A 23,935-nucleotide genomic window follows, 5' to 3' on the forward strand; every position below is an offset into this window, starting at 1 on the left:
TTATGTGTGCTTGAGCAGTTGATAGATGGACTGAAGCAGCATTTTAATATTAAATGAAAGTTGTAAGAAAGATTGAGAGAATATGTAGGCAAAGCTTGTTATAAATACAGCATTTATAGCAAACAAATGGTGTCACAGTCCTCGCCCCTCTGAGCGTTCTATGGGCCGAAATCTGTGCCATCAGAAACTGAATTTGAATAAGTTAAATCTGAATTTGAATTGCTCGGATTGAATCTGAATTGTAACTTGAATAAATGCTTTTAAAAACTGAATATGAATTAGCCTAATTTGAAATTCAATTTATTGGTTTGAAAATGATCATCACTAAACTGAAATTGAATTTTATAGTTTGAAAATGAATTCATTTGCTTTGAAACAGTATTTAATCCTTTAAAAATTTAGCTCTCGAATAATTTTGGATTCACTTATCACCATTCAGTTTCAGTTCTACAATTCAATTTCAGTTCCAAAATTCAGTTTTTTGGGACTTACATCCGGTTCCGGTTCAAGAATAATCAAGCGCAGATTAAATAGAACTACGTTTTACTAGCGGACCGAAAGTGTTACTGATGGGAATCTACAGCGTCTTGAGCTGAATTAAGACTTCAGAAGTCATTCGTCATGTCGAATGACCAGCGGATAAACTCTCAGGTTGGTAATAAATGTATTACATGTATAAGAACAAGCGTCGTGTTAACAAATGATAGCCGTACAGTAACTTTTATGCTTATTGTAGCTGTTAGCTAAAAACGCTAAAGTGAATAGTTAGTCTAATTCATTAGTGCAGCATTACTGGATCACCTCTGTTTGAAGTGATATGATACAGTGGGGCAAAAAAGTATTTAGTCAGCCACTGATTGTGCAAGTTCCCCCACCTAAAATGATGACAGAGGTCAGTAATTTGCACCAGAGGTACACTTCAACTGTGAGAGACAGAATGTGAAAAAAAAATCCATGAATTCACATGGTAGGATTTGTAAAGAATTTATTCGTAAATCAGGGTGGAAAATAAGTATTTGGTCAATAACAAAAATACAACTCAATACTTTGTAACATAACCTTTGTTGGCAATAACAGAGGTCAAACGTTTACTATAGGTCTTTACCAGGTTTGCACACACAGTAGCTGGTATTTTGGCCCATTCCTCCATGCAGATCTTCTCGAGAGCAGTGATGTTTTGGGGCTGTCGCCGAGCAACACGGACTTTCAACTCCCGCCACAGATTTTCTATGGGGTTGAGGTCTGGAGACTGGCTAGGCCACTCCAGGACTTTCAAATGCTTCTTACGGAGCCACTCCTTTGTTGCCCGGGCGGTGTGTTTTGGATCATTGTCATGTTGGAAGACCCAGCCTCGTTTCATCTTCAAAGTTCTCACTGATGGAAGGAGGTTTTGGCTCAAAATCTCACGATACATGGCCCCATTCATTCTGTCCTTAACACGGATCAGTCGTCCTGTCCCCTTGGCAGAAAAACAGCCCCATAGCATGATCTTTCCACCCCCCATGCTTCACAGTAGGTATGGTGTTCTTGGGATGCAACTCAGTATCCTTCTTCCTCCAAACACGACGAGTTGAGTTTATACCAAAAAGTTCTACTTTGGTTTCATCTGACCACATGACATTCTCCCAATCCTCTGCTGTATCATCCATGTGCTCTCTGGCAAACTTCAGACAGGCCTGGACATGCACTGACTTCAGCAGCGGAACACGTCTGGCACTGCGGGATTTGATTCCCTGCCGTTGTAGTGTGTTACTGATGGTGACCTTTGTTACTTTGGTCCCAGCTCTCTGCAGGTCATTCACCAGGTCCCCCCGTGTGGTTCTGGGATCTTTGCTCACCGTTCTCATGATCATTTTGACCCCACGGGATGAGATCTTGCATGGAGCCCCAGATCGAGGGAGATTATCAGTGGTCTTGTATGTCTTCCATTTTCTGATGATCACTCCCACAGTTGATTTTTTCACACCAAGCTGCTTGCCTATTGTAGATTCACTCTTCCCAGTCTGGTGCAGGTCTACAATACTTTTCCTGGTGTCCTTCCAAAGCTCTTTGGTCTTGGCCATGGCGGAGTTTGGAGTCTGACTGTTTGAGGCTGTGGACAGGTGTCTTTTATACAGATGATGAGTTCAAACAGGTGCCATTCATACAGGTAACGAGTGGGGGACAGAAAAGCTTCTTACAGAAGACTTTACAGGTCTGTGAGAGCCAGAGATTTTCCTTGTTTGAGGTGACCAAATACTTATTTTCCACCCTAATTTACGAATAAATTCTTTACAAATCCTACCATGTGAATTCATGGATTTTTTTTTTCACATTCTGTCTCTCACAGTTGAAGTGTACCTCTGGTGCAAATTACTGACCTCTGTCATCATTTTAAGTGGGGGAACTTGCACAATCGGTGGCTGACTAAATACTTTTTTGCCCCACTGTATGTGACTATCACTGTGTTTAACTACCATAATAATTCTTAGGGTACTGAGTGCATGCTTAATTAGTTTTTTTGTTTGTTTTTTAAACATACTGCTCCATTGCTATGTTTGACAGGCTGAAGTCGTCGGATCACCTCCTAAATCAACCATCTTGTACAGGTGTTTTGTGCCAGAAATGGAGTGTCCACTCAAGACTGAAGATACTGAATTTCTACGCCTTGCCATTGATCCCTCTTGTGCCTTCATCTAGACAAGAGACATTAACTTAACCACTCTCACATGCTCTGTACCTACATCACCTTCCCTGACAGTCGTAGCTAGGCTCATCTGAGGGTGAAATTATAAGAATGTGTTATTTTGCAAAGTGCTCTCTAGGGTTCCTAAATAAAATATGGCATTGAGGTCATTTCTTTTGAATTAATCCCCTCTTCTGAAATATAAGAACCTCTCCTGGTTTTAATGGCACTTTGGATTTCCTTACTTTCTGTTCCACTCCCAACCCCGAATAGATGCTGACACAGTAACATGGAAGAGGGAAAGAAGTTGGAAAGGACTACTACAAATAAACCTAATGCCTAACAATGTAAAATAAGAACAATAATAACAATAAAGGTAAAAGATGAAGTAACAAGTTTTTAGTTTCTTGTTTATTCCAAATGATCATCCAGATGTCTGTGACATGTGATGACAAACACCATAATGGAAGACCTTTGTCATCACATGCTTAAACTCATCATATATTTTTGCATATGCTGAACAGACAGTCAGACATGCTTTAACTGTGGGGTAGAAAACTGCATGAACACCATACGGCAGGGGTCTCAAACGCTGTCCTGCAACTTTTCCATGTGTCCCTGTTGCAACACACCTAGTAGGTCATTAGGAAGACTATAGAACTTGACTGCATGCTGAGTTGGCAATTCAGCCATTTGATTCATGTTACAGCAGCTCATGAGTGAATGAACATGGTGCAATAAAAGTATTTTTAGAAGTATATGTTTCCAAATACATACATTTACTTAAATTTACTTGAGTAGGGTTAGGGGTTGCCACCTCAGCATGCAGTCAAGTTCTATACTCTTGCTAATGACCTACTAATTGTATTCAGGTGTGTTGCACCAGGGACACATGGATAAGTTGCATGACACCAGCTCTCGAGGACTGGAGTTTGAGACCCCTGTCATACGAAATATGACAGGTGTGGTTGAACTGCATGAAGACTCTGAAGTGTCTCTTCTCTTCTGGCAGGACAGGAATGTGGCCTTGTCCTGTGAGCCACCTTAAGGGTGTACTTGGAGTAGAACTGGACTGTCACCGGCCTCAGGCTCTTCACCTTTTCAAAGACAAAGCAGTCATTTAGATAAAATATTAGATATTGTTTACCTGTAAATGCACAAAGTAAATTTAGAAATGTAATTCTTGTCAAGAGTGAACAAGCACTGATAGTGTAATCTACAGCTCTGGCCAAATGTTTAGAAACTGAGAAGTGTTGTTTGTTTATTTACAAAGTTTGCTGTTTCAGTGATAGTTGTATATCATATTATATCACTTCAAACAGATGTGATCCAGCAATGCTGCACTAATGAATTAGACTAACTATTCACTTTAGCTAACGTTATTAAGTTAGCTAAAGAGTTGGGATGCTGTGTGAGACATAAATAAAGCTAAAATACAAAGGTTTGGACACCGTTTTGCATGTTTCCCTACTGTAGGAGTCTCTGCAAGCATACAGGGCTCGGAGAGGGTACAAGATGACAACTTTGGAATTCTACTAGAAACAGTCGATCATATTTGTTTGTCAAAGCTGAATTCAGGGGAAACTACGCTAAATTAGTGTTTTTAGCTAACAGCTACGATAAGCATAAAAGTTACTGTACGGCTATCATTTGTTAACATGACGCTTGTTCTTATACATGTAATACATTTATTACCAACCTGAGAGTTTATCCGCTGGTCATTCGACATGACGAATGACTTCTGAAGTCTTAATTCAGCTCAAGACGCTGTAGATTCCCATCAGTAACACTTTCGGTCCACTAGTAAAACGTAGTTCTATTTAATCTGCGCTTGATTACTCTTCAACCGGAACCGGATGTAAGTCCCAAAAAACTGAATTTTGGAACTGAAATTGAATTGTAGAACTGAAACTGAATGTTGAGAAGTGAATCCGAAATTATTTGAGAGCTAAATTTTTAATGGATAAAATACTGTTTCAAAGCAAATGAATTCATTTTCAAACTATAAAATTCAATTTCAGTTTAGTGATGATCATTTTCAAACCAATAAATTGAATTTCAAATTAGGCTAATTCATATTCAGTTTTTAAAAGCATTTATTCAAGTTACAATTCAGATTCAATCCGAGCAATTCAAATTCAGATTTAACTTATTCAAATTCAGTTTCTGATGGCACAGATTTCGGCCCATAGCGTTCACCTCACCTTCCCCTCTTTGATCTTGTTCCCGATGATCTGCCTCCTCTGCTGAATAATGTCAATCAGGACGTCACACTCCTCCAAGAGCTTGCCCTCCTGGCGGGACGCGTTCACCTGAGAAACCAATTCATGGCGAGTATTAGACAAACAAAGCGACTGATGAAAGGTGTGGATGGGGTATATAGAGGGATGTATGTTTAGTGATTCCACATCATGTCCACTGAGGGACAGGGTGTTATTTTCATCCATCAGCCAGCCCTCCTGTCTGGAAGCAAACACTTGACGAAGATATTCAGCTATTTTGCCTCCTGCTGGCTAGAGGGCTGAGTGATAAGGAAAGTAAGCGGGAAGCACTATGTCTGTTAGAAAGCACACATGACTCTCAGCAATATGCTGTGCAAGGGTAATGAAATGAGCTCTTATACACGGTACAGTGTATATATATTTGCCTTTTTATATGAGTGTGAGAATTCTGAATGTGAAAGAAATGTACAGTAGGTTTATGTTTTTGCTGTTTTATATATTAAACAAGTACATAAAAAGGTGAAGCGATGTACAAATAGATCTTGTGGAAAATCTGACTCACTGAGCAACTTCAATAACAGAAGTTGCTTTTCAAATTCAACAAAGGGCATTTGTGAACTGTCACGGACATGTAGATATCTATAGCAAAATGCCCAATTCACAGCAGAGATAAACATGTTCACAGGCTGATAAACTAAAGTATTTTTGGTCTTATTTTCCCCTTCATAAAAACTCTACTTCATAACTCATAACTAGTTATCCATTATTAGAAGTGAGGCAGCTTTTAGAGGCAGGTTGGCTAGCTACAAACTGGATGGCTAACTCTTTGCTAATCATCGGTTCAGCTAATTCAAATCAAAGATCTAAATCTTCAAACTGTGTTTGAGATGTTGGTGCCTTTTGAATCATTTTTAATGCAATTATCTGACAAATAATATGCCATGCTCTTCCACTAATTTTACTAAACAGGCGTTCTATCTATTGTAGCTAACCTAGGTTAGTTAGCTTGCTAAAGAAGCTAACTAGTCAAGAATACTTATTATTCATGACAAACAAAAATATGCAGTAACTTTATTTTTACAGATGCTGTCGTGTAGCATTTAAGGGGAATGGAATATAAAGGTGATTACATCTAAACAGTCAAATTATTCTTTTACAGACATATATACCTACAATCATTGTAGGTATATATTATGGAATTCACAATATTGAATTCCAGTGTAGAGCCTAGTAATATCCTAAGTGAGCAGCAGTATTATAAAAGGAGCATAATCAGCCTAATTTCAGTCTATGGACTGAAACATCTGTGTGCCTCAAATCCCACTGATGGCAGTTAACTTTAATAAAAATGATTTAGTCTAGCTGGAAGGTGTCTGAAAAAGTGCAGCTGACCGCTTTCAAGGTGGTTCTGCCATGAGGGTCCATTCTGTGAGGCAATTGATTCACTTTGCAGTTGGAACCTGTATAGTCTGAGCAGGCTATAAAAGTTGTTCAAGTCCAATTATGAGAGTGCAGGTCCAAACATAATGTGTAATTTCTCATTGTGGTCATTTCCTAGCGGCCCTTTCAGCACCTTGTAAAGTGTTTTCTTGCTGCAGCAGAGCGATAGCACTGGGAGCAATGAAAGGGAAGTCTGCTGTGAGCGTTACTGAGCTGAAGAAAGACTGCACAGTTATTCATGCAAACATACACTCTTACAAGCACACATCAATGCTGACAGGTGTTTTAATAATGACATCATAGGGGCTCATTTGCTTTTCCTCCACAGAGCCAAACGAGGTTGGAGTAGACTTCCACAATATCCTCAGCGTCCCTTCCTAAACAGCATTTATGTGATTTTCTGGGATCATTTTGCCAACAGAAACAATTTTCCACCTGGATTACATCTCAGTGCTTATGTTAGACATGCCGAGCTGAATGCCTAAGCTCTGCTCTATAGCAATGCCTCTGCAACTGTCTTTTCAACACTGTTAATTGGTTTCATCAACATCACTGTGACAGCTCTGGTGAAGCCTGACATTTTTAACAGTTTACTGTATATGTTATCTCTGAGTGGCATTTTGTACACCACTTAGTATACTTATGCAGATATAAGGTATTTTGGGTTGAAGCCTTTCTTAATATAAACCAAAAGAGCACATGCTGAGGCTAATCTGTTCCTTGGAAGGCAGCTCTTTTCATCTCTAGCCGCATTTATTTAACTTCTGGCACTGATTAATGTTTTGATGTTTTAGGAATGGCTTCCAAAAACTGATTGAAACAGCCTAAAATGAAGTTGGAACAAAAGCCTCAGAATTTTCTGGCATTACTTTGTCTCTTTAGTTTACCAGAAAGCTCTAACTTGCTTTCTCGGACATTACGTGACTGTAGAAGGTGACATCTGAAGGTGTCACTGTGGATTTAAGGTGATATACCCCTCTATGCTTATCTCTCAATAAGATGGCACAGACACAAAAGTAATCTTAAGCTCTTTTCACAGATGCACTTTAGCCCTGAACTTTTTCGGGATTTACACAACAGACATTTGAGAATGCAAAGGTCTGACACATCCTGGATGCTAGCCAGTATGCCCTCTGTGCCCTCTCTGTTCAACTTAGTCTATGTGCTGTCTGAACATGCCCATGTGAGGATAGCACATCTAATGTTCCAATGTATTAACCAATAGCAGGTGGGTGTCACCTTTGCTGTCACCTATATGCTCTATGTCAGGGGTGGGGGAAATCCAGGCCTCAAGGGCCGGTGTCCTGCAGGTTTTAGATGTGTCCTTGATCCAACACAGCTGAGTTAAATTGCTAAATTACCTCCTCAACATGTCTTGAACTCTCCAGAGGCCTGGTAATGAACTAATCGTTTGATTGAGGTGTGTTGACCCAGGGTGAGATCTAAAACCTGCAGGACACCGGCCCTTGAAGCCTGGAGTTCCCCCACCCCTGCACTATGTAGACAGTACCATTGACTAAACCAGTAATTACACTTCTATAAGTGCAAATACATGTATTTATGAACTATCTATGGCTCATTCAGAATAATCAGACTGAAAGGCTAGTCTAAAGGTAAGGTAACCCATAACTGACAAGCATGGTTCTGCACTGGTAGTCCACATGGACTTTTGGCCTTAGTGTATAAGATGATTACTCACAATCGCTCTATCTGCACTACCCAAGATAGCCACCAACGTGTAACCATAAATCCCACATCAAAAAATAATCAAAGTTGAGCATGGTCTAAAGGACGAGGTTTCACAGCATCTGTATTGTCAATTGTTCCTCGCATTCTTCAACTACCACTTTGTTTTTGTGTCACTTTCTTACAATAAATTAGTTATTGAGTTATGTGTAAGCTAACGTTAGCAGTGCTTGCATCAGCACTTGATGCTTTTACCTTTTAGCTTTTACGTTGCAAGCTTAAGGGATTGCTCTCATCTTAAAAAAACGATTGATTGTATGTGGCCTGTGTTGGTGTACCACACAACCACACTGGTTAACACAGCTGTCGACTGTCTTACTTTTTAACATCGACTGTTAATGACTTCCTGTGGTGTCTGGCACCATAACCAACTCTACCAATTCTAGTGCATTTCTAGCAGTGGTTACCAATCCCTCAGGAAGCAGTGCATAATTACAATATCTTATCAGCTAGTTTCCTGCTTCAAATCCACTTTCATAGTTCGACAAAGAAAGCTTATTTTCAAGTAAGGAAAAGAATACTTTCTGTACCCTTGAACATAGTTAACCTGTTAGAAAATGGATGTCATAATATAAACAGCAGTAACAAGGGAGTGGCGCAGACACACTGTCATGTACACAGCCACACAGACACCCACACACAATTTGTGACCAAAGTACATGATGTGCTGTGTAAAGATGTGAAGCATCTAATGACTGTGGGCAGAACCCTCTGGAGCATATGATCAGTATGACAGATTATAGCCTGAGAGGGACATTAAGTGATTCATTTAACCACAGAAACACACATGCATGCACACAAATGATTCAAGCCTGGAGGATATCCAAACTTTGTAAAATGTGCATCAAACAAACTTTCTGGGGGGGGGGGGGGGGGTGAAGTTGGTCTTGAAGGGCCTATATTCCCTGACACGCATCAGAGGTAACGCTTTCCTTCTCTCTCTGGCTTTAAAACAAAACTGCAAAAGCGCTAATCCTTTTTCATTTTCTTGTGTTCTTTTTCTTTTTTTAATGGGATAATTTCCTTCCTTTCATTTAAATAAACAAACCAATTAACTGCCTAAAACGATCCCTCTTTGAGTATTTATTGCATTGAAACTCATTGTACCTTCACGAAATTATAACTGGGCCCCATTTTTGCAAAAGAAAAAAAACCAGCATAGAAGGGTCCAAATGTTGTTTGGCACTAGATTCTTTGAAAAAGAAAAAAATGTGTCACGATGCCAGCCGAAAAATAATGCGTGCGTAATTTGGTGTGGGAGTGTTAAATGAAACTGTGGCCACAGCTGAACCACAGCAGATGGTGACTCAGAGGAACCGGGTGTGCAGTCATTTTTTCTTCTTTGTTTTTATTTTTTTATTTTATTTTTTCAAACATGACTCGTTAAGGAAGGTTGCCATTTGCTTGATCTTTCGCCAACATTAAGTGTCTGAGAGATTCTCAGCAGCCATCTTTAGTGAGGCTTTGGGAGAGGCTTAATGTGATGTGAAAAATTCAGAAAGCTCCATCAACAGCACGCCAACCAAAGCTGAGTAACCATCTCTTTTTTTATCTATTTATTTATTTATTTTTAAGCCCTGACATATTCATGCCAAGCATATCAGACAGCTCAGTTTCCTGAGTTCACGTAAGTTGTATTTGTATTTGATGTACTTTTTAGCCCATGATCGTTATTGGTTTTTTGCTTGGAACTTTTTCTAGTCCAGTTCGACCCTGTGCAGCTTGACCTGACGTGCTCTCAGTGTACACCTCAGAGGTTATTTAGGGTTATAGATTATGTTGCGAAACTCCACTGCATGTGTCATAATGCACTGGGGAGAAATAGGTCAAGTGGGTTTGTTTGCCCTTTTCATGTTCATCATTTATTCATCAGAAAAGGATCAAAGTTTTTCTTTCTCCTGTTTGAAATTCTTGCCTCGTCACAGTTTCCCCCTGAGCTTAAAGCTCAGAGGAAGCATATCTGTGTGATGGGAAACATGAAAACATGCTCGGAAAAAAAATGTATACAGCGCTTAAATGTTAATAAATCATAATCCTCTTTCCTTGCAGCATGCAAAGACCTTGCCACGCATGCAGGCTGTTCTCCGTTATTTCTAAACTAAGATGTCACTGCCTTTCAACCACTGCCTGTGGCATCACTTTATTTAAAGCTTCTTAGTGGGCTAGTGGAACATGAACAGGCAGGCTTAGCACAGAATTGCCTTCACTCGAGTTAAATGCATGCAGACATTCGCACAATTGGTTGTTATCCCAAAAATAAACGTGTTAGACTGAAACCTGATGATTTGCACTTGCCTGTTTCTGCACTCAAAGCTTTTGGGAAATTTCAACATTTCAATTTCGAAAACAGTTTTTTTAGTGCATGGAGGCTGAAAGATGTTGCAGATGTTACATATATTTGTATTTTTATATATTTATATGTAACCCTTAAAAGATGCTAAAGACGCTATGTTTGTTTGTGTACGTTTATTTTTGTCTGCATCCTATGTAAGATCAGATTTTCGAACGTTCTCTGTTATTATTAAGAATATTTATGTGAAATTAAACAGAGCTCTGCAGTTAATGTAGATGCTAGATACATTTTAGAAGCAGTTTCATTAAAAATATATACTTTAGGAGCGTAATATTCATAATGTATTAATCACTGAAACTTTGAATGTTGTAAAAAAAAAAAAAACTAATATGCTGGCCACACTCCCTGAGTCTACGATGACGCCTCCAAAATAACCTGACGAATAATGAAAAATCTGATTTTCTTGAGTAAACTTTGCTTTACTCGTATTTGTTTTTAATGTAAATAAATCTACACTGTCACTTGTCATGTTTTTCCCTTGTTTCTGGGCAGATAAAAACATATATTAGACCAGTAAATGTGAATGAATAAAAGCAGGTTTAAAAAACAAATCAATGTAAATAAATTTTTTTTTGCCGAAGTCTGCTATGTTTACATCTTCACTTTTTAAAATGATATCCATTAACAGTCTCATGAATACATAAAGAAAAAAAGGTTTTTGCAGTGGCATTACAAAATACAAAACACAAATAAAACAGCACAACAGTTTGAGTGAGTAATCAAGGAAAAATGACAAATATAAAAAAACTAAAACAAAAAAATAAATATTATATTAGGTTTACAACATGATAGTCATATTCAGTCATTTACTGTATGTTTTGTTGTCAACTCTTGCTACATGCTAAGCTAAGGGTTAATAAACAATGTTGAGTAACTATACTGTACAGGTTACACAGGAGATGCTACAGTTAAGTCTTAAGTAGTAAAATATTATATTATCCATTCATTTAATAAATTCCAACATACAGCTAACCATAAAGGGCAACGTGGGACTCACCTCTACATGCTGACAAGTTTGAATCAGTTTTCCCATAAGAGACTCCAGCTCGTTGTTCCTCTTGATCAGATTACTCAGGTTGGAATCCAGAGCTTGCTGCAGAAAACAATAACACAAAAGAGACAACGGAGAAACTGAGAGACAAGTAAAAAAAAAAAAAAAAACAGTCTCTGACGTGAATGTAAAGAAATCAAAGTGGAGAAAGAGCTGTCAATACAAGGAAGATAAAAATGCAAAAAGAACCGCTTTCCCTTTTAGTTTTCTCATGGAAGCCAGAGGGGATGTAAGAATATCAGAACAACGGCAACAACAGAAAAAGTTCTAAAGCAAGTGGAAAAGAGCTGCGTCTGGAAAACACAAGAAATTAAAAAAAAAAACAGTTTGATTCCTCAGTTCAAGTCCACAAAATAACAGCAAAAAGAAGCAACGATTTTCTATCATCTCTCCTTCTGCGCAAGCGTCCCCAGGAGCTCCGGTGTTATCAACTGTCTTTTTAAACAGGTGCGTTTGGTGACCATGTACCTCTGAGCGCGGGTGATACCCCTCGTCTCTGTACTGCCTCCTCATACTGCCCCGTCCGAGTCCGAGCCTCTGACAGAGAAGCCTACTCTACGAGAGGATGTGACTGGGACAGCCACTCCACTGAGCACCGAGCCATGCGCAAACCCGGCCAAGCGGCAAATTAGGCATCAAAAGCTTTCCCTATGAGAGCATGCAGCAGCGCTCCCGGCTAACGAACCGGCAAACAGGTGACAGCACGTCAGTGCTGTCCCTTAATGCTCCTCCCTGCTCCCCCCCATCCATTCCCCTTCCCCCCCTTTTTTTCCTCCTCTCTCTGTTGCTTTTCATCTGCCTGGGCACAAGCTGTCTCTACTTCTAAGACCGTCATATTATTGCCAAACCAAGCGTGCTTAAGCTGCTCTGATGCCACATCTCCTCTTGCCCATTCAAAACTGTTTTCCAGATGAATTTCACCCCAGACTTGGTGAACTCTGAGATTTCCATGTCTCCAAAAACAAAAAAGGTGTGCAAGTTCGCTGGAGCAGCAAGGCCGTGACAGGCAGCACACTTGTCCTAACGCACAAGAAGTGAATCTTTTGCTTTCTTTACAGCTGCTACTTACTCACCTTCACAAGTGAAGCTGCTGTGAAACAACATTTGTATTTGCTCGACCTTTAACCCCCCCCCCCATTTTTTTTATAGCTGCAGTGTAAACAAAGGCAGTTCTGATGCTACAATAAGGATTAAAAAGGCACTACCAAGAGGGAATATTGTATAAACAACCACGGTAAATAGTGATAGAGATTTGCGTGTGCAAGCATGTGTACACTACTGTACTCGGCTTAAATGGATGGCCTTAATACGGCGATGACACACAAAAACCAAACAAGGCATAAAGGACTCTTTGAACAAAAATATGGCGCTGTCATCATTATCCCTCTAAAAAAATGAGCTCTGAAAGGATGGAGATGAGGACAAGAGAAACAACAATAAGTCAGCAGCTCCCTCAGATGCAGTTGAAATGTGTTTCCTCACCCCAGTGTAATGTAGGAAAGGTAAAGTTCATGAAGTACACAAACACGCACAAAAGGGAAAAGGAGCAGCGAAAATTATGTTAAGTTTTCCGTGCCTCTGTTTATGGCTACATTCCTGTTCATGTTAACATAACCTTTGAGTGTTTGTTTGCTGTTTTATTTGGACTCCACATCGACAGCATCCATTTTGCCAAGTGGCGTTTATCTCTGGGGATTGCTAGCCCTGTCAGGTCACCTGTCAGTCATCCTGCCGGTTTATCCTACCATCTCTCTTTCTCTTTGTCTGCCTGTCCTCTTTTTCTGCTGCCGGTCCAAGCAAGATTTTTACCCTGCATCCCTCCAAAAAAACAGAAAAGTCTCTGTGTGAAATTAATCTGCTCTGAATCACCTTGGCTAAGCCTTTTTGATTTGTTGAGTTTTATTATACATAGCGAGCCGCAGGATTTAGATTATCTTAACATGGATGCAAAATGATTAAATAAAAAATGATGGATACTTTCACATTTGACACTGCAGATGTGAAATATACAGTTTATAAAAATGTGGAACACTTACATGTACTAAAAAAATTTTATTGCTTGAATGCTACAGTGATCTTAGACTACCTTTTTCCTTCTCCGTCCTCCTTTACTAAGTGGTTTTTGTCCTGACACAAAGACAAAGACTGACACAAAAATTTAAAACTTAGTTATTAATTCAGAGTGTGTGACTATAGTTTTATTATTATCATGATATTTTACTTGTTTTTATTTTATCACAGATTTATGCTGCATTATAGCATTTCTTTATTTAAAAATGTGCCAGTATTTTGAAGTTTGGAGGTAAAACTTAATAGTAAAACTGAATATTTGTCCTTACGTTGGGTGAGTGCTGAGTGTTTGTATATGTTTGCATGAGGGTGGGAATGCATGTTTGTGTCATGTGCCTGTTTGTCTGTGTCTATATGTCAGGTCGGGTATTAGACTCCACCTCTCTGGGAACTCCCAGGCCCTCCAAGGCCTATCTCCCCTCACCACACTCCCTGCCGGTGACTGATGCCCTCAGGGGTCGGCGCATTGGTGGTTCTTGGTGTCCGGGGCTGGGCGCTCAGGTATGTACCAGCTCACTCCCGGTGGCTACTTGGCGGGGCTTGGCGCCTGTTGCTCGGTCAGGCCTCCTCCGGGGTGCGGGGGGCCCTCGGGTCTCCGGCCTCTGGGCCTGCGGCTCGGTTCACTCTGGCACAGCTGGCTGCTGGCAGAGCCGGTGGGCACGCCGGTGCAGCCCCCTCTAGCTTCTACTCAGTGGCTACTGGGTGACGTCTCGTCTGGGGATCCTCAGCCCTTCCCATGAGGGTGGCACGGATGCCCCTCCAGTGGTCCTCCTTGGGCTCTCGCACTCTGAGGCCTCTGGATGTCTGGGGCCTGGATCTCCTCCATGCCTGCTTCATGCCCTGGGGGACGGGGCTATGGCTCGCTACATCCTCTTGCAGACCATTACATGTGGAAACCATTTGAAAACAAGCGCGCTGATCCACACAGGTATGCACATGCGTGTTCACTGCTCGTAGACTTAAATTACACCTTTCTTGGCTGCTACAGTGGGGCAAAAAAGTATTTAGTCAGCCACCGATTATGCAAGTTCCCCCACTTAAAATGATGACAGAGGTCAGTAATTTGCACCAGAGGTACACTTCAACTGTGAGAGACAGAATGTGAAAAAAAAAATCCATGAATCCACATGGTAGGATTTGTAAAGAATTTATTCGTAAATTAGGGTGGAAAATAAGTATTTGGTCACCTCAAACAAGGAAAATCTCTGGCTCTGACAGACCTGTAACGTCTTCTGTAAGAAGCTTTTCTGTCCCCCACTCGTTACCTGTATGAATGGCACCTGTTTGAACTCATCATCTGTATAAAAGACACCTGTCCACAGCCTCAAACAGTCACTCCAAACTCCGCCATGGCCAAGACCAAAGAGCTTTGGAAGGACACCAGGAAAAGTATTGTAGACCTGCACCAGACTGGGAAGAGTGAATCTACAATAGGCAAGCAGCTTGGTGTGAAAAAATCAACTGTGGGAGCAATCATCAGAAAATGGAAGACATACAAGACCACTGATAATCTCCCTCGATCTGGGGCTCCACGCAAGATCTCATCCCGTGGGGTCAAAATGATCATGAGAACGGTGAGCAAAGATCCCAGAACCACACGGGGGGACCTGGTGAATGACCTGCAGAGAGCTGGGACCAAAGTAACAAAGGTCACCATCAGTAACACACTACAACGGCAGGGAATCAAATCCCGCAGTGCCAGACGTGTTCCGCTGCTGAAGCCAGTGCATGTCCAGGCCCGTCTGAAGTTTGCCAGAGAGCACATGGATGATACAGCAGAGGATTGGGAGAATGTCATGTGGTCAGATGAAACCAAAGTAGAACTTTTTGGTATAAACTCAACTCGTCGTGTTTGGAGGAAGAAGGATACTGAGTTGCATCCCAAGAACACCATACCTACTGTGAAGCATGGGGGTGGAAACATCATGCTATGGGGCTGTTTTTCTGCCAAGGGGACAGGACGACTGATCCGTGTTAAGGACAGAATGAATGGGGCCATGTATCGTGAGATTTTGAGCCAAAACCTCCTTCCATCAGTGAGAACTTTGAAGATGAAACGAGGCTGGGTCTTCCAACATGACAATGATCCAAAACACACCCCGGGCAACAAAGGAGTGGCTCCGTAAGAAGCATTTGAAAGTCCTGGAGTGGCCTAGCCAGTCTCCAGACCTCAACCCCATAGAAAATCTGTGGCGGGAGTTGAAAGTCCGTGTTGCTCGGCGACAGCCCCAAAACATCACTGCTCTCGAGAAGATCTGCATGGAGGAATGGGCCAAAATACCAGCTACTGTGTGTGCAAACCTGGTAAAGACCTATAGTAGACCTCTGTTATTGCCAACAAAGGCTATGTTACAAAGTATTGAGTTGTATTTTTGTTACTGACCAAATACTTATTTTCCACCCTGATTTACGAATAAATTCTTTACAAATCCTACCATGTGGATTCATGGATTTTTTTTTCACATTCTGTCTCTCACAGTTGAAGTGTACCTCTGGTGCAAATTACTGACCTCTGTCATCATTTTAGGTGGGGGAACTTGCACAATCGGTGGCTGACTAAATACTTTTTTGCCCCACTGTACTTCAAAGCACATTGTGCGCTGTCTGTCCTGCGTGCTGCACAACAACATTGAATATTTAGTATTTATTGCTTTATACACTTAGCTAGATTAATGGGATGGTGTTGTGTTTAGTATGTTGCTTTGTTTTTTTTTTTGCTTGTTTTCTCTTCTTTCTCTCTCAACAGGTGATCCAGGAGATTTTTTTTCTCCCCCCCTTTCTCACTGTCCCTCTCCCCTTCCGTTTTTCTTTTCCTTCCTCTTTCTCTCTCCCTTTCCTATCCCTCACTCATGTGTGTCCCGTCTGTAACATCTGAAAATAAAATATAATAAATAATAAAAACAAAGGTCGATCAAATGGACCAATACGGCAATGCCACGATGATCCATTTGGCAAAATAAATCCATTGGGTATCCTTGTTGGTCTTCAGACAACAATTCTGACGGCTAAAGAACCAAATGGGACAGGCAAAAAAAACCAAAAAAAACCTGAATATTTGAAACAGCTGACCGGGTTAATTTATTTGCAGAAAGGACGCACTAAGAAAGATACAGTTCTTTTCAAAGCCATCAGACAAAAGAGTAATTTTTGTTTTTCGTCCCACTGAAACACAAGTTGCCAGTAAAAACTGAGCTAACCGAGTGAGGCAGTACCAAAAAATGTGTTGCATATAAAAAATGTCATGTCAAAGTGTTTTTTCTCACTTCCTTGTTTGATATGGCTGTTTAATGGGAGGTAAAATTATAAAAATGCTACAAAATGCTACAAATACTTGTTGTACACCAATAATGATTTCTTTTAGCTGGTTGTTCATTGCCATCTGCTGCAGAGAACACACTGACTGTGGATCAGACACTGATACTACTCCACTGCAACACCAATGAGCCATGCCCAACAGAGTGAAAACAGATTACCCAGTAAAACTGTAGTTGATTTCCAGTACTTTGTGACATCTCCCATGTTTCTTTCATAGAAAATATCAAGAAATGGATTGTGCATCACCATGCAGCCTAAAAATATCAAGGTATGGACTTCTCAGTCCACTTGGTTTCCACACTTTCAGAAAGCTTGTTAGTTTACTCCCACAACCCACCTAGGATTTATGTAAACATCCAGAGGTCAGCGATAGAGGAGCAGTCTTAACCTGTTCTGTAGAGGCGGTTTGATTCAGGCTTTTGTGTAGAGACTTGAGACTTGGCTCAAACTGAGTAAGTAGGCGAAGTGAATGAAGAGCAGTTCCATCAGAAGACGCATAATTCAAGCCTGTTCTCATTCCCAGGGCCTCAATTAAAGCTGTTTTGGCAAAATCACCGGATTGGGGCTTTTGGAATGAAGGTATATTTGGCCCCTGTGCCCGGATGCACAGGCTCACGGTGTTAGTAAGCTGGGTTTAAGTCATTATTTTTCAAATGTTGTGAAAAAGAATATATTTTTTTTGCCAAACTATGGTCTTTTCTTTAGTACCCACACCTAAGCAAGAAATTTCCAGTGCCTAAAACTAAACAAGTACTTTTCAGTACCTGAATCTAACCAAGTAGTTGTCAGTCCCTAAACCCAACTAAGTAAATTTCAGTACCCAAACCCAACCAAGAAACATTCAGTACCTAAACCTATCAAGGCGTTTTCAGTATCTAAACCTAACTGTAACTTTCTTATGCCCAAATCTAACCAAGTAGTTTTAAATGGATAAACTGAACTAAGTACTTTTCAGTACCTAAGAGTAACGAAAAAACTTTTAGTGCCTAAATGTAGCCAAGAAGTTTCAAGTGCTTCAGCCTAACAGCCATGAGAGTTCAAAACAGTTTTTGTGAGGTTTTTATATTTCAAAGAAAAGCTTATTCACTCAATGGCATCTGTTTTTAATTAGTAAGAAGGTGTTCTGCTGCAGCATGCTCAGAACTTCTCTTAGGTTCTTCTTAAATCGCCCTAAAAGAATCCACTCTTTGAAACCGAAGCAAATTTTTCATCTCTTTCATCACCTAACATCTTTGTGATGGCTTCAAAAAAGGTTACATGTCTCTATATAACAAGCATCACACTTGTTATCAGTGTATGCACTGTTCATGTGTTCAAAAATGGCTGTAGATGCATGCTGTGAATGAAACAAATCAACCTGGAGCAGTGCTGATAAGCTAAGAATGTATGCGAGCGGATCACACATGCTCGCTCACTCACAGATAGGAAATGGTAAGCAAATGAAGTCAAAACTTCAGAGGACCTACGTCTTTTCTAAGATTTACTGTGACATTGAGCAGGATTGTGCTCTGAGGATTCATCTCCATTCTCTTCCTGGTTCATGAGTTAGAGAGATCAGAGAAACCTCAGTCATGCAGATGAGGAGAGAGACTGTGAGGAAAAGATGAGGAAGAACAAAGGCAGACAGTTAAACAGCAAGACAGACATTAAAGAGTAAGCAGGAAGAGGAAACGGGAACTTTAAAAGAGCCCATGCTTGTTTACTGCTCTGCTTTATAGTCTGTCTACCTGTCCCTACACACATCTATAATGTATTTATCTCATATCATCAATGAAGTAGGCGTTGTGTATTGGTTGGTTTCCACTAGTGAGCTAAGTTATAAATTGGGAACAAATTGTTTGTCTTTTTTTATCAATCTGAGAGAAGCACAGATGACTGCTACAGGAAAAGGGCACTGATTATGAAGCAAAGCACAGCAGAGCAAAAAGAAAACACAGCATGAAAGGAGCATTGTTGTAGAAGAAATTGAAAAAGTGTGTGTGAGAGAGAGAGAGAGAGAAACAAAAAAGCCCAGAGCGAGGAGAACATTGAGTACAGGAAGTAAAAGTTGTCTGCGAGTGCTACACAATGCACTGTAAATTTTCACAGAGTGGCTTTTATTTATTACAGTTAAAGAGAGAATCTCATATCTGTATATGAGCGCATGGGATACCAAGCATCTTATAACATCCTTGGTTTGAAATGCAGACTCTAGTTTAGGATTTATCTTTTTATCTTCTAAGTAGCTACATCAATACTCCATCTAACAGCAGCAGGCAGATCTTTCGAGGGCAAAATGACTCAAAAGCACTAAACAACAGGAAATGCTAGTAACCAGTTCCGAAGACAAAGAGCCCAATGCGCAAACACAGCAGTCTATTTATGCTAACCACAAATAAGCAAAGTATAATAATAATGTCACTATTTCAACTTTACAAGGGCAACAATACAAATGCTAACATCGTGCTTTCACCTCAAACATACCAGACTTTGATATGACCAGAACCAGAGCAGCAAATATCCAAAATGTCGAGGTCCAGGCTCTGGGGAGATCAAGACTGAAAGAGTGGCTTTTCTATCCAGGTACACTTTTACTGCATTGGTGGAGTGTTTGGGATCATTGTCATGCTGGAAAATGAAGCCGTTGCCAATCAGATTCTTCCAGATGGTACTGGATGATGGATCAAAATCTGATGGTACGTTTCTGTTTCATATTTCCATGAATTTGGATCCACATAGTCCGCAACATCACTGGCTGAAATGTATCCCCAAACCATGACAGAGCCTCAACCATGCTTTACAGATGGCTGTAGACACTGTCGTACCTGACCTGACTTGAGTCAAGAAACAAATTTGGATTAATCACTTCATTTTTAGTCTACTTCCTTACAAAATTTGGTATATCTACAGCCTTTTCTCTTTGTTTCCCTTCTTCGTAGACACTTTTCCACCTAGACAATTTTTGACGAACAATAGAACATAAACTGAAGGGCCAGATGCATCTCTCAGGTCCCAAGTCAGGTCTTTGTTGGATTTTTAGTTGATTTCTTAAGAACATGACATTAAAATACTGTTCATCTGGAACAGATTCTTTCTTTACCCTCTACATGTTCAATTTCCTTGTTTTTTTAAGGACACACTGCACACAGATATGCCATGTTTGCAGGTAATAGTTTTTTCAGAATCACCTTGCTAGGACAGAAACACTATTTTATGTTTGTCAAACTATGTTGTGACTGTGCTGTGTGTATGTGACTGAATGAATGTTTAGAAAGTAGGACATTGTTGAAATTCTTTTTTGGTAATGCTCCTTACACTTTTTGTCAGGATGTTGTTGATGGTTTTTTGTGGGTTTTTTTGTGTTTTTTTTTTTTTGGGGGGGGGGTAGCTGAGAAAGATGATTTACCAACTAACTGACTCTTGCTTACTTGCAAACATGATCCTTCCTCAAGAAGTCCAAGAAGATCAGCTGTTGAAGATTTAAGTGACTCTATACCATAATATTGTAGGTGATAAATATGACTGGCATATTAAAGAATAGCCAGTTGCCCCCTAAAAAACATTGCCAATGGGTTTACTTTTCATCTTGCTGCATCAGTAAAGTGATGCAGAGTGTCCTCTACACTCTGGCATCACTGCTGTGTGGTCAGAGGGAAGAAGCAGTGTTCACTCTCTCTGTTTGAAAGTTTCAAGCTTGTTGAGCTTTTGATCACACCCAGCGGCAGCACCAGTGGAGGGTGTGATGTCAAATTGTACTGACACACTGTATGCTTTTGGCTGTCAGCATATGTATTTTTAATTTAGCTTTTTATTGCTGTTTTATGATCCACTTTAAAGATTGTTTGCCAAAGTCAAGGTTGCATTTAAAAAAAGGAAGAAAAAAGGTCAGGACGATAGGATGGACTGTCAAAGCATGTAAGGGAATAAGTATTTTTTTAATGATATAAAAGATGAATGAGGTGGCTGGAAGACATGGAGCTAAATGTCATGCTTATCACCAAGGTTATGGTTCAGAAGCTTTTGTGTCTGCTCATGTTTTAATGTGTTTGTACTTGACAGCCCCACGTATTTTTTAACACTAAAGGGCAGCTGATTAACCAAAGTGGATTACAACAAAACAGAACCAACCTGTGATTTGAAATTACACACACAAAGAGCAGCTGCCATCTTTTATCCTCAAGGTTCTTTCTCCTCAGACCCAGAGCCAAGGACTTTAAAAGCTATTCCCAGCTGCCTCCTCTGTGACGGGGGTAATTTTATCTCCGAAAAAGGATGGGTGTTCCCACAATAACCTCCATGGCTCTTATCAGACACACACCACCACCACTGCCACTGGAAAAAAAGGAAACTATTCCAATCATCTGATATTCTCCCCCGCACCCCCTGTGGAGTGGGGATATCTCAAACTCCAGCAGATCAAGGCAAAAAGTGATATGAATGAAATGTTCCAGAAAATATGACCAAAACAGTTCCAAGTTGTCAGACTTTATAATGAAAGAAAAAAAAGTGAAAAATCATATCTAAAGAAAATTGGGTGACCTGTAACAGATTGAGCATTTTGGCTTTAAGCTATTGGAACTACCTGACAAAGTGAGGCTACGTTCTGGACCTCCTCGTCTAAGAAGTCTCCCCAAAGTTTTCTGTCTTTATAAATTAAATATCTAATGCGTTTTTCACCATTAATATTGCATTGCACTTTACTTGGTAATTCTGTTAGACCTCAATTTACTTCCTACCCTGTTTCTGTTTACCACGCAACCTGCCTTTTTAAAGCACAACACATTCACTGTATACTGTACAATGCTCATAAAATCTGAGGACAGTCTGTGTCTAAATGTACTTGTGTTGCATAATCATAGCTCAGCATTGCTTTTATTTATTTATGACTATATGCTGTCTGGTTTTAATGCATTGTTTCACAAAATGCTGCCATGCACAGATTAGAGAAAAAGTAATAGCTTACAGAAATGAATTAAAGTTAAGTGACGTGACATGTGTGGTGCCTTGAATCAGAACTTATCCTGAGGCAGAGATATATTTTAAGCCTCACTCTTACTGAAGACAGCAAAACAAGCCAGTGGTCTGAAAAATAAAGTGTGGCTTTTAATGTGATTAGCAATAATCCGTCTTTAACTTGAAGGATAATGTATAATATTCAGCTCAATGGGCTTTTTTTTTTTATCCTGGACTTAAAGTCGTGTTTATGAATGATCAGAAATGCTGTTGTGTTAATGTTCTTTTCTACTTTTTTGAAGAAAAAACCCTGGAATTTTCACCTCAGTAACAAACAGTCAATTTATCAGTTTGTAAAGTGATTGCAAATTTGATGTTCTCACCATCTAGGCACGCAAAAATGCAATTTCTTCACAACAGCTCAAAAGAGATGACTGAAATTAGTTCTTTCATTTTTTTAATTGCATACCCTTCACCATTTCATTGAGACAAAGTGCAAAGACAGTTCATTTCAACTTGCTACCAAAACAAAACAAAACACAAAAAAGCTAATATCATGAAGCTGTATTATACTGGCACACCCCATTAAATATAAAAGAGTGAGTAGATGTAGCCAAAAGTACATGGCATCAGCTCAGTGGTGGCTTATAACATTATGTTTAGCTAATAATAGTAGCTTGCTAACACAGAGCAAATGTTAGCTATATGACAGCTAACACAAAACATGGTAAAATAATCAATTCAAATCAATTTTATTTCTACAGCTCCAAATCATAAAAACAGTCACGTCAAGGCGCTTTATATTGTAAGGCAGACCCTACAATAATACATACAGAGAAAAGCCCAACAGTCATATGACCCCCTATGAGCAAGCACTTTGGTGATTTTTAAAATAAACTGTCAAAGTTATGTTGCAAAGCACATGGTTAACTTGAAATACAATATGTAACTCAAAATTTCATGTCATCTTCTCTGAAATGTGATTTACAATGTTGAAAATGTAAGATACCACCAAATTACCTGAAATTATGACTTATAGATAGCAAAAATGTTTCGTTTTGTTTTTGCTTGGATAGAAATGTCCTTCCTACTGGCCTCCCAATTCATTTAAAAAGCTGCCACTAGAATACTGCCTACACACCAAGAAGAGAGAACACATTAAACCAATTTGTTCTGGCTTCTTGTGTAATACAGCACTGAACTTCAGGACCTGGATTGCAGAATAAAAAAACAAAAAGCAGACACATCTCTCAGACCTGCAAGGACTGGTTCAAACCAAATCCAACAAACTGACTTTAAACCAGTGCACAGTTGTGATTCAGCTGCATTTGGGGCCTAGAGCTGCCCCAACTCGAGCTATGTTTAAAGCCAAGCTAATGACTTTTTTCTACTGCTTTTACTTAATATGGACCTTGTACTTATTTAATAAATTCAGATTTAATCTTACCTGCTCATTCATTCAACTGGTTCATATTTTATTATGTTATTTTCTTTGTCTTTTACTTTTTTCCCCGTCTTTGGCTTTTAAAGTGTTCTGTTTTAAATTTGCATTTTAATATTCTTATGAAGTTTTCCTTTCTTTTAAATATTTCAGTAGATTATGGAGAGCCCGTTGAAATGCCTGTGTGTATAAACTGTGTGTGTCCGTGTGTGTGTAGACGTTAGTGCCTTCGTGTGTATGTTTCCTTTTGTGTAAGTGTGCGAGAAAAATCGAGCGAGCGCGCTCACAAGTTAATGAAGCAGTCACATATGCTTTGTTTTCCCATCTGTTGTCAGTGTCCTCACAAGGTACTCTGAGTGATGTCAAACAGCAGGAGGACTATATATTTCAACAAGAACTTCATTTAACCAACGAGCCCTGTCAGAAGTAAATGTCAAGACGTTTGGGGGGGAAATGACTGAATAACAAAGTTGGAACATGTGACAGAAATCCCTCATTTGGTTTTAGACGTGTATCCTCTCACATAACTGTTAAGAAACGCTTGAAACTTGGGAATGCACATGAGCTGCAGTAGTATTGCTCACGCGGATTCAAAGTATGACATGGTTTGCTTGGTCTAAACAATTTGTCTTGCACACTTTCTTGGCTTACACAGGCAGTATTTAAAAACCTCTGCGCAAGTAGGAGACACGAGTGCCAT

The 23,935-nt window shown here is 39.9% G+C and overlaps 1 protein-coding gene across 2 annotated transcripts in view; it reads right to left on the reverse strand.

Moving 5' to 3' along the window:
* LOC113015681 (E3 ubiquitin-protein ligase Midline-1-like) overlaps window positions 1-23,935 on the reverse strand; it is an 87,132-nt gene that overhangs the window by 12,071 nt on the left and 51,126 nt on the right. For both annotated transcript variants that reach the window (XM_026157799.2, XM_026157798.2), the window contains exons 3-4: window positions 11,424-11,519; window positions 4,870-4,977 (exon numbers count right to left, since the gene is read on the reverse strand). In XM_026157799.2, the coding sequence (XP_026013584.1) occupies window positions 4,870-4,977; window positions 11,424-11,519 (204 nt within the window). The remainder of the gene's footprint in view (window positions 1-4,869; window positions 4,978-11,423; window positions 11,520-23,935) is intronic.

The sequence above is a fragment of the Astatotilapia calliptera genome, chromosome 23 (genome assembly GCF_964374335.1).
Source record: "Astatotilapia calliptera chromosome 23, fAstCal68.1, whole genome shotgun sequence".
NCBI classification, from domain to species: Eukaryota; Metazoa; Chordata; class Actinopteri; order Cichliformes; family Cichlidae; genus Astatotilapia; species Astatotilapia calliptera.